General features: G+C 37.1%; 1 protein-coding gene across 6 annotated transcripts in view; it reads left to right on the plus strand.

Annotated features, from left to right (window-relative positions):
- Window positions 1-12,243, plus strand: part of astn1 (astrotactin 1) — a 281,516-nt gene that overhangs the window by 191,116 nt on the left and 78,157 nt on the right. For all 6 annotated transcript variants that reach the window (XM_053233344.1, XM_053233343.1, XM_053233345.1 and 3 more), the window contains 2 exons: window positions 9,696-9,800; window positions 11,526-11,714. In XM_053233344.1, the coding sequence (XP_053089319.1) occupies window positions 9,696-9,800; window positions 11,526-11,714 (294 nt within the window). The remainder of the gene's footprint in view (window positions 1-9,695; window positions 9,801-11,525; window positions 11,715-12,243) is intronic.

A 12,243-nucleotide genomic window follows, 5' to 3' on the forward strand; every position in this document is an offset into this window, starting at 1 on the left:
AACAGGTTTTTGCAAGGGTTGGTATTTTAATGCATACAAGCTGGTGTGACGAGTATTATTTCAGTTCTTCCTGAAAACAAAAAAAAAACTCTGTAAGGTTTTCTATAAAAAAGAAGAGACTAGATAAATATACATTACAACCTAAAATACTTTACTCATAATTCCCCCAGTTTCTCCCCTGTCCATAAACAGCCAATAAACAGCTTGCCCAAATTTTGCCACTAGCTAAACTAATTGGAGCAAAGTTGGCGATGTGGTGCAGGTTTGAGCTCCCATCCTTCCACTTCCACTCTTGCTGGTTTGGGCAGTTCCCTGCCATGGTCAGTGTATTTGTCACTGTGTCAGCAACTCCTTGAGTCCATCCTTATGGCCCTCGCAGAGCAACACATTCATCTTTCTATTCATATTTGGCTTGGAAGTGCTTCATCATAGACCTGAGAGTTCCATCAATTATTCCAGTGGGGGAAGGGGGAAAGAGAGAGATTTTGAAAGGCAAATGCATCTTGATTTAATTGGAAAGCATGTAGGAAGCCTACAGATGCCAAACACATTCCTGCTGAGATGTGAAAAGTGCGAGGATCTTCTTCGAGTGTGATGAATTCATTGACTGCTGCTCATGACCTTGTATTGGGAGTAAAGTCTCAGTGTGATCAGTGTTTAATTGTGGTCTGTTTGCGAGGAAGCAAAAAATGGGCTCTCTCTTTGACTTCCTGTGTATGACCTGTGTTAAGGAGCACTGCTGCATTCCAAGATGGCCACCTGTGCTAAAATGTCAGGGTGATGAGCCCTAAGTGAAGAGATGTCATTGATCACTGCAAATGGAAGAGAAAGGCTAGTAAAGTTGGAAAACAAATGTCTGACTAAGGACTTTTGAAGAACTTTTGCGACTTCTGAAGAATTTGCTAGCAAAGTACTGAATGTGACCATTGAAGAGAAAGTTAAAGTGACAGAACTCAAATTGATAATAATTCCTGCAAAGAGCATTTTATCTGAAGTATTTGATCCTCAAAAGTGGTCATGCAGCCTATCTGATAGACTGGATCTACTCTAATAGATCCTACATAGTGATTTTTACTTGTTTCCCTCCAAAGATGAGAAGTACAAGTTTAACACACCATGAATTTTAACTTTTAAGTAATTGATACGGATGTAGCCACTTATAAAGGCTTAAGATAAAGAGATGATGGCATTGTTAAAGCTGTGCGATACAAAGTCATGGTCATTCCCTGATGGTGCAGAGGCAAAGAGTGTGTAATGAGCTTCTCTATTGCATCTAGAAGCATTAAGGGTACATTATGTGTAGTAAGTTAGTCTTATTCAGTGTTTGCCGTTTGATTTAAGTTGTGCCATACATGTAAGTTGTGACTGTGTGAATACATGTAAGGATGTTTGTTTACATGTGGTGTAACTTGAATTTTCATGGGATTTTGCAGCTTACTGCATTTTGTCTATAAAATATATATTTTGTAATGGAGTATAACAGTATAAGACAGTATAAGTACAACCTTTTAATGTTTTCCAGACACAGTGAGATAAAGAATTTTCTCAGATTATCTGATTTGACCATGACTGATTTGACTGCAGGACTTCAAAACATATGTAGATGTAAAGTTCAGTTTAATAAAAGGTAAACACAATATACTAAACTAGAATAGAAATAGAAATATGTGGAAATAAAGTTTAATGTAAACTAATGAAAATGTGATGTTACACTTTGAAGCTGAAGATTTGGAATGGGCTGTATGAACTGACAAAGTTTAAGTAAAATTTGTACTTACCGCCAGTCATAACTTGTGTACCACCATAATAAAAACAATTGATCTTTTCATATTCTGACAGTTAGTTCCTCTGGGGTGTTTTTGTGGCACCTTGTGACACTTAGTTTAGATATGGCATTGCAGAGACAGGAAAGAAAAATCTATATTTTATTAGCAGTGGCTGTAATTGGTACTGCGACGGAAGGTCACGCCTTCAGGGCATGATATTCAGTCAGCCCCAAACCTGCTGGTGGCATACATTTCATAACAACGATGAGTCTTTTTTACTGAAGCCACTCAAAACCCTCCTGTTCTTCAGTTGAGTTTTTTTTTTCTTTTTGTTTTCTTATTATTTTGAAGTTTTATTTTGAAAATATTACCCATCTTTATTGTATTGGCAATTTATTTTAAATCTCTAACCACTGTGCTTTTTCCAGTCATTAATTCTCCACTTTCATTGTTCTTACTGATGTCACTAAATATTTTTATTCATTTATTAAATACTTTTGTTTAAACATTAATCCAGTGTTGAATGGACATATAATTATATAATGGGATCAATCATATAAAGAGCTTCTTCTTCAGAAAAAATACACTAGGCTTCAATTTTGAAGCTCACTGCCAGTATTCCGACTTTCAGTTGGTGTTCCCCATCCGTCTGTCACCATTTTTTGGAAAGAAACAACAGAAAACACAGCGTAGTTGCCAGGGCAATTAGAGTTCTCGGTTGCCATGTATTCAGCGATCTTGTTTTACTAACTGAGCCGAACAGCTTTCCTAGCTTGCAAGATAATTGCTATGTTAATAAACAAGTGGAATTTGATGCAGCAGTCCACCACATGCTGCATAAATTTGCACAGTTTTCTCTGCTAATGGCTTTCCAGCTTTCCTTCTAAGTGGATGGATGGATTTAAAAATTACAAAAGGATTATTATTTAGACATGATGCAGTTAGTAGCTGTGTATATACACATTCTAGACAGCAGCATGGAGAGAAAAATTATATTGGAGTTAGAGTTTGTGTGTCTTACACTTATGGATGTGAAAAGGACCAGGCTCTATTAATATTAAACTTTTTAGCCACTCTCAATGGCAATCGCATTTGGGGTTTAATTTATTCTTTGACACTGACTAATTGCAGTGAATTGCCAGAGTCATTTCCTGCAGTAAACGTCAATTAATTAGCTGACAACATTAGAAGTGATAATTAATACATTGGGTGCCGCAGCATGGGGCCTGGAGCTCTTAAGGGTGGCCATGGTGCTGCCTGTCACCACATGGAAATGGCATCCAGTTCGCCTACCCAAGACTCCACATTTTGTGGTGTCTCTTTTACACTAGGGATAGCATGATTAACCTGTGTTATGGTATTGTATATTATGATAAGGTATCAGAAATAATTACAGCATTGCTGTTATGCTATACCATTGTAGATTGTTATATCTATATCTATCTATCTATCTATCTATCTATCTGTCTATCTATATATGTATATATGTATACACATACATACATACTGTATGTTCTGGTCACTTTATTAGGAACCCATGTACACTTGCACATTCATGCAGTTATCCAATCAGCCAATCAGTAGCAGCAGCGCAATACATAAAATCATGCAGATACAGGTCAAGAGCTTCAGTTAATGTTTATATCAAACATCATAATGGGAAAAAATATGATCTCAGTGACTTTGATTGTGATATAGTTGTTATGTATAATATTGAAATATAGTGCAGTAGTTTTAAGAGATAGTGGCTTCTGACTGCCAAGAGAGAACCACATAATAACCAAATGATTTAATAATTGCATGGTTGCTGCATTGTTATGCATTTAATGAAGTGTTAAAATGTACATTTATAAGCAGATATTATTAAAGAACAATAATCGTTGCATTGAGATTCATCAAAGGTGCACATCATCATTCATCAAAGGTGCACAGAAACAAGCACTGTGCTTTGCACAGTATGCTGTAATACAAATCTGTGTCTGATTCATGAATCTGTTGTATGACATCAAAGCGAGTAGTGATTTGAGTGCAAATGATGAATCCGCTTCAGTTGCATGGATGCAAGCTCCCGCCCGTGAGTCCTTGAATTAATGTCATATGTATGCAGTACAGCGCAATTTACCTTCATATACATAGCTAATTTACATGCCCTAATTTATTCAGGCATTGCATATTGAGCCAATAAAAGGAATGCATTCAGCAGGCTATTAAGAAAAGAAAGATTCACACAAATGGAGAGGGTAAAATATCCTGTGAAGCTCAGTGAGAGGCTGCTACAAATAAAAAGAGAGTTTTAAAAGTGTGCTCAGGTCAAAATCAGGTATTTCTTTCTCCAATTCCCACCCAGCTCTACTGTATCATACAGCTACCAACCCAGGAGGGTGAGGGCTAACGTGTTTCCTCCAAGACACATGAAGCTGCCAACCACATCATTTCAACCTGCTGCTCATGGTGCGTCTCGGGGCATGATTGGTGACACTATGATAGATAGGGGACGGAGCGTACGTGGTATCTTCTGGATTCAAACTTGCAATTGCCAGGCAATAGGGTAAAGGCTTTTCTCTTGCGCCATTCAGGAGCCCACAGCAGGTAGTCATTTTATGTGAACTCTATTTATAGCTAGGTTTTTGCTCATTTTACAACTAAGTCATATTTAACCAAATTCAGATTTAATTGAAGTTTCATTTATAAATATAGGTGAACCGAGCTTCCATGCTGAACAAAAAGTAGACTACCAAAATGAATAAAATAGCATTTGGTGTGTTAGATATGAATTTATGTAATAACTCATGTACCTGTTACTCTATTGAGGGACTAATGATCTGATAAAGATCCACATCTACGCATTCTGATTCACATGTGCAAACATGTTTACACTGAAACCCATTACTTACATTTCAGTATGATGTTTCTGTGTGTACAATTGTGATGATCAGCATTATTGTTATTTTTTATTGCGTACTTACTCTTCATAATATACCTGTGTTAATGATAATGACTTAAATTAAATTAACATTTTTCAGGTTAAGTTATGCTCGAGTTTACACACAGTCCAGCCAAATGTAAATTTGATTGTTCACCTATGGCAAAGGTGAAACTGATGAATACTGAAACTGTTCAGAATACTACAATCAAATTTGGCTATACACAACTTTGATTTAAAAAAAAAACAACAACAACAAAAAATGGTCACTGTGAATGTTTTGTCCCACACCTAATTTGGACACCCCAGAAGAGAATGTCTTTGGATGCTTTACAGAAATACTGTTAGATCAGTCCAGCTCATTCCCTCCTTATGGATGTCAAAAATCTGCTCTTGTCCCTTGGTCAAAAGCCAAGCTGAGGTTGAACACTGACATGGCTGTGACTGGCGGTGATTCATACTGTTGGCACAACATCTCTCTCCCAAACTCCCTCTCAATTAAAATGCCAGCATATGGCCCAGTGACCAGCCAGGCTCTAAGCTGCTGAGAGGCCTCAAGACACTGATACGCTCTGTCCACATGAAAAAGTGTCACCTTGGACTTTAGCAATGTCTCTATAACTGTCCTCTATAACTCCTCTATTAACATATTTGGTATGTTAATTTACAAAATGTTAGATTTTGCCCTTTTCTGGATTAAAATCTTTTATGTTTTTTGCCATTGCCTAAGAAGATTCAAAGGCAATATGGAATAAGTTTTAAATTTTTCATCAATTTTTGATATTGAAATAAAAACTGACCCAGCCTTTTGGAACTTAGTGGTGGTGTGTCATCTCTTTAATCTGTTTAGTGTTGACTCAAGCTATCTAGAAAGCTTTATAATGCCTAAAGTCAACCTAATTTAAACTCTGAATCACTTAATATATGAAATGTGTTCTTTTGCATATACAGTATAATGCAAAATGGTACACAATGTGGTACACAAATGGAAAATTCCAGAAATTAAAAATTAAATTCAGAAAAGGTCATTTAACAAAGAAAAACCTGATATGGTGAAGGTTTCTGTAAAGAGACATTTAACATTTATGGAAGGAGTCTTTGTAACTGTCAGTAAGGTTTTCCACAGGAAGGTCTTAAGGACAGAGAAGTTTATGCTTTCTCTTTTCTCTGTGACAAGCTGCAATTTTTGTCTTATTAACTTAAAGACAGAGAAGATAGTAGAGGCTGGTGGCGGAGTGACTGTTTATACTTGGTATAATGTAACTGATAATAGGAACTAACTTGTCGCTTGGACATTCCATAACATTAAATGTATCTATAAGTGGTTAAAAAGTGTATCGTTTCTTCATTAATAGTTTAACAACACCCCCTTGTGGATTATTTTCCTGCAACAGCATGGTCTGTTGTGTGTTATTTCTTACAAGTCTAGATTTGAAGCTAAATAAGTAGAGCTATGTATGTCTGTGTTTTTTATCGGAGCCCACATTATTTATGTTATTAAACAGCCACATGTTTATGCTGTCTTGTCTTCTTTCTGACAATGAGCTCACTGCACAGCATTGCCATTACTCTTCTATTAGATTAGTGAAAAAAGTCAAGCCAAAGTTGCACTTTCTATCATTTTCCTCCTGCTCCTCCATTCTCCAGCTCATCCAAGGATGAAATGGGACATGGGCTGCATCTGTTAATGGTCTTTCATGAACCATATGAGGACTGCTATCAGCGATTGTCGCTATCTTGCATAGTCGAAAAGACTTTAAATGGGTTGATGTGAGTGCTGAATCAGTTTTATATCCAGGATTCCATCAACCTCTCAGCATATGCTTGTGTGTGGCTGTGTATGTATACGTCTATCCATCAGCAGCAACTTTTTTCCCAGTTGGACGTTCAGAGCTAAGAGTCTTTAACAATGCCACCACTGACTGGCAGATTTGTGTCTTCAGCCCTTGAACTTGTGTTTGCAAGGTGAAGTTTGCTAGTATTAATCATTCTGTCAGACAAGAGCACAGGGCCCAAAGGGTAAAAAAAGAAAGGAGAAAGGCCTGTGGATTTTAGCTGAGAGAAGAGAAATCGGGGGTGTGTACTGTGTTGGGAGCTTGTTATTAATCCTAACAGTGACATGTGCTGCACAAACGCCAGGGTGCTCCATGGGGGCAAATGCATCTTTTCCATTTTAGATGGATCAAAGCGAGAGGCGCTCAGCGTGGGCATTCTGCGTGAGCATGCATTTAGGGCCTTATTTATCAAATATCTGCACTCTGTCAGAACGCTAACAGGGTAAAAGAACGCCAGAAATGCAGTATGTATGCTTCCACTCATTTCCATTCTGAGGTAGATTTCCAAAAATACAGAAAAAGAAGTCATGTAAATTGATGTACATCTGCTGCTTATATTGACAATTCTGAAACAACACAACAAGATAAAGATAAAAGACTGATAGCCAAGCACACACACAGTGGCTTTACATAGTCATGGCACCATTCCTGGGGCCGGAGTAGGTGCCTAATCTGGAACGGTTCAGTTTTTCCTCAATTGAAACAATGCTCCTCATACAGTAAAGCAGCTCAATTGTAAACCAGATAAGGGTTTTGTATATTGTTGGTGGAAAAAATAAAAAACTAAATTAAATGTCTCTGAACCATGAAACCATTTTACTGGCAAAAACCTGAAAGTAGGTTGCAGTGCTGATAGTGACAAAGCTTTCCTTCAACAGCACATTCAGAAAAATTTCTATTTAAATGCTATAAAAAAAGTATCTGACTGTGACCGTTTTATTGTCCTGTGAATACAATTTGATATACATTTCATGGATACAGTTTTAAGTTATATCTTAGAAACATTTGTATTTGATTATATATTGCTTTGATTATGAATCAGTGGGAAACATGGGCCAAAAAAAGGTTAAAAAAGGTTTACTGGTTTCTTGAACTAGCACTGAGGCAAGAATATTGGACTCATGGAGTTTGAATCATACAGCTGTTGCATTTATCATTTATTCAAAAAATATTTTTGCACTACTATTTATCACATTATGCATATTTCCTATGCTCAGATTCTAAATTTGCATAAAATATGTGGATGGAAAGAAACCCCAGGATGATGCCAAGACAGCTAATGCATTACACGCAATTCAGACACAAAAGTCTTCCCTGATTGGCCAGTATGTCAGGTGCTGATATTCCAGCTTGCAGATTTATTTTTTAATACTTTTCAGACAATTTTATGCCAGTGCTCATTTATGTAAATCCATCATTTTGTGCTTGGATGTGAAATCTATACAGAAAAACAATATTTTTAATGTTGAGAGGAATGTTTCACTACTTTCATTGCCTGTCAGTATTTGCCTTGCTTCTAAAAGATGTCAGCTTGAGTTTGCAATGCCATAAACCTGAATATGAGGTTGCTATGCTTAGCACAGGATGCATTATGGCCCGTGCAAGCCATCAGATGTGGTAAACATGACGGTGGACGGTTGATGTATGGCCATGGTGCCTCATGTGGCATGCTGAGGCTGACAGTTGCTACAGGAGACGATATGATTGATCACCTACATATGGCAGTGTGTGAGAAGTTGCGATTCTGCTTGCGGCAGAGCAGTGACGGGTCTCATCTATTGAATGATTAATGACACATGCTATATTTTTCATTTATAGAAATTTGTAATGCTGCATTTTCTATTCATAATGTATTACCCACAACAGATGGTCTATTGCATATATCATTTCGTAGGAATCCCTGCTATACACTATGTAATCAGAAATCAGGGTCTATGCAATGCTATAATCATTACATTGTTTTTCAGTACAGAAGTATTGTATTGATTATATTTACCTCTAAATGTGCATTAAACCAACAACTCAGCACATTCTAGACTAAACACAACAACACAATGGACAAAATAGAAGAACATAAGGTAGAGTCTGAGAGCACTAATGAAAATGCTTCTATTTTGCATTGTTTTCTAAATTAATACAACGATTTTCATTATAAATTATATTGTTGACAACAACTTGAGTGAAAAATAGAATCTTTGAAATATATACATGAATTTCAGAGTTAGTATTTGGTATGGCCCCTTGTTGCTTTAATGACAGTGTGCAGTCGAGCTCTCATGGATTCCACAAGTTTGTGTAAAACCTTATGATCCATTTTAAATCACATCCATCAGAGTGTGTCATCTGATCTGACCTTTTCTACAAAGCAGTTGACATGGTAAATATCACAGATTTGCTTACACTTAAATAGGGACATAGAAATAGTGTAGAATCTTGAATATTAAATATTCAAGATATTGAACTTTTACTTTATTTGTTTTAAATATTTCAAAATTCTAAAACCTTCTGTTTATTTCCAATTATAAATGGGAAAAATCCCAGATTTTCAATGTGTCTCAGACTTTTGGATCCCATTGCATATTAAATTAACACAACAATACATACCAGACTAAACACAATAACATATACTAGACTGTTCTTGAAGCCCTACTGGTTGAGAGTCCCAGTTTGGCTTCATTTTGGGAAAAGATCACCTCAAGGTGTTTGTAAGTTTTATTTTTTCATTTTCTCATTTTGCTGATTATAGAGTCAGGGCAAAAAGGACAAGAGGCACTTTGAGTCCTTTAAAGCTTAAGCATGTTCTCATGTGGCTAAATGCAAATGCACTGATTTTCAAGTAGCAACAGAATGGGGTGTGATTCTCAGGGAGGCACTGAATTGCCTGCATGAAGAGCTGAACCAATCAGGCAAGGTTAGGAGTAACAGCTGCTCCTGCATTCCATTTCTGGAGTTGGGGAAAAAAAAGTTGCATGATTCCCAGTTTGTGTGGCTTAGCATTAAAATTCAACTCAAACATTTACCAACTAGCTGAAAAATGTTCTGTCACAAATCTAATAGCAGCATGCTTTCTAAACAAAAGCATTGCTAATGCATTTGTGTCAGACTCAACAGCTTATGATTTATTTTATGATTTATTTTCCCTCCAGTCACTTGTAATGTTTTGTGTTTCAGGGATGGTGAACTACAGTGAAGTTTCTGGATATCCTTTAGTGCAGCACTGGAAGCTTCGTTCCATTTTGTATCATGTCAGGCTTAACCAGTGGACCCTCTCTCAAGGTAAACCTAACACAGCTCTCATTCTTCTCTAATCTTTCTTCAGTTAGCGTTTTTAGCGTGGGACACCATGCTCAAAGACCATATCTCAAGACTACATGTTAAAACAGTGGCCAATAATCACAGCAGGAAGGGGCTCCAGAAAAACAGAAGAGCATTTGCCCTTTCTTTAGCCCAAGTTTGATTCCTAATGATGCTACAGCCATCCCTAGCCAGGAAACTAGAGAGCAAAACTGTCTGTGCTCCCTGTGTAGGAGGGATGGCATATACTCTTACCACTGTCGGTCAGAATGACACTAGACAAGTGTGGGTGTGTGTGAGCCCATATATGCTGAAGAGGGCAGACAGCACCGGCTGGCTTCATTTGTCTCGAATGAAGCATGTGCTCACCTTCACCCTCCCTGGTTGGTAGATGTCATATGACAGAGGAGAGCTGGCTGGTGGTTGGGAATTGGCAGGTGACCCTATTGTGGAGAAAATGGGGAATCAGAGCAGGTAAAAGACATAAAGTGATTAATCAAATTGTGGCTTTCACACCAATTTTCGTAGCACTTTTTGTCCTAAATTAACAAGTTAACTTGGGTTCTTTAGACTTTTTGGGAGTAACGGAACTGGTAAATTGAGCTGCTTGTAGGTTAAATGCCAAGGCAGAATCCTTTATTTGACTTTGACCATGCCTCGGTGGATTTCTCCTCTTGGTTTTTTTAAGTCCGATGAGCCAGTATGCATTTGATGTAATCTCCCTGAGCACACTCAGTAAGCCAGATGAGTACTAATGAATGATTAGTGAAGTTAAGCCTATGCACATTTTAATTTCTACAAGAACTTCAATTTATTCTTAAAGTATCACTGAATTTCATTTGCTGAATTTGGTAATCATTTGTTTCATGTGCATATCCTTAACTCCAAAATCATTTTATGCCTCTCTCTTAATAAATGACACTGAAGTTTTATTTCCTCTCCCTCACTGTGTGCAGTGGTTCTCCTCCATGCTTCTCTCTTCCCATTAACAGTGAAAGAATTCATTTTTCATGCTTAAGGTCTGGCTGGGTCGAGCAGTGCTTTCAGACTGGGACGCACTGACCATGACTAACACAAATATTGTGGTGTATGTGTTGTGGTTTTCATTTATTTATATTTTTGTAATGATATATATTTTAAAATTTCTATTTTTTATCATATTAAACTGATCACCTTTTAACCCCACACTGAGATGTCTCTGAATGCTAGCTGCAGAATAGCAATAAATACATTTTTTTGTCATGAGTCTCTATGGAAAAGGAAATGCTGTAGGGATCAGAAGTGAAACTTTCTCAGTCTGACTGATTGCACTATGGTTTTGTGTAGTACTACTCTGTTAAAAAAGTTGATATACTGAAACATTTTTTCAAAGGTCAAAAGCACAGCCCACACACATGCACATGGATCTCTGCAGGGTTTTGTGTTTGTTTAGCCAGCCGTCTTTTCCCTTGATAATTTTATTTTGCACATAACACTGAGTAATGAAGTTTTTACATAGTGTTTTATAATATTCAGTAACTTTTTTTTTACAATATGACCCAAAGATCTGAGAATCTGACACAAAGAATATATGCTTGATAATTTATAATTCTCAACATTTACTTTGAATTAATGTTGCTTTGACTTTCTATTTCAACACTGATGCTATAATTGAACAAATTGTTATCTCTTGTACTTTCTTCAGCTTTCTTTACTCTGTTTCTTCAGCCTTCAGTTCAGCGATCCATTCTTTGGATGGTGCCACACTGCGCAGTGACTTCGTGTCCATTCTGAAGGAGTTTGGGAATCATTTTGTCCAGGAGGCAGTGTACGGCTTTGAGGAGTCCTGCACCATCTGGTACCCCAATAAGCAGGTGCAGCGGCAGCTGTGGCTCGAGTATCAGGACATCAGCAAAGGTGAGCTGTATATACAGTACTGTGAAAAAATCTTAGGTACTCTATTTTTTTTGTACAAACCTTGTTATAGATTTTTATTTTATGACTTCTACATTATCGAGTCAGTACCAAAACATTTAGATTTCCAAACATTAGTTTTCCAGCACAAAATTAAATGTTACAGAAAAATGTTTGTATGTCAGTAAAGAAAGCAGCATATTACGTAAGAGACCACTTTTCAGACAAAAAAACATAATGAAGGCTGCTGGGTTTTGCTGCAAATTGAGGAGCAAGTTCAACAGTCAAAGTCTCCAGAAGAACTGTGGCTGGTTCTGCAATATGCTCAGTAAAACTTACCAGCTAATTTCCTTATAAAACTGCACAAATTGTACCTGAGGCTACTATTTTTTTTTTTTAAGCAAAGGGTCGTCACACCAAGTCCTCACATTTCACAGATGAGAGAGCTTTAACTAGGCTGAACTCCTAGTCCATTCAAAATTTTGAGTTTTGTTGAACCACTGGCACACTGAGCCATCCATCTTTTCACATG

The sequence above is a fragment of the Pangasianodon hypophthalmus genome, chromosome 4, assembly GCF_027358585.1.
Source record: "Pangasianodon hypophthalmus isolate fPanHyp1 chromosome 4, fPanHyp1.pri, whole genome shotgun sequence".
Lineage (NCBI taxonomy): Eukaryota > Metazoa > Chordata > Actinopteri > Siluriformes > Pangasiidae > Pangasianodon > Pangasianodon hypophthalmus.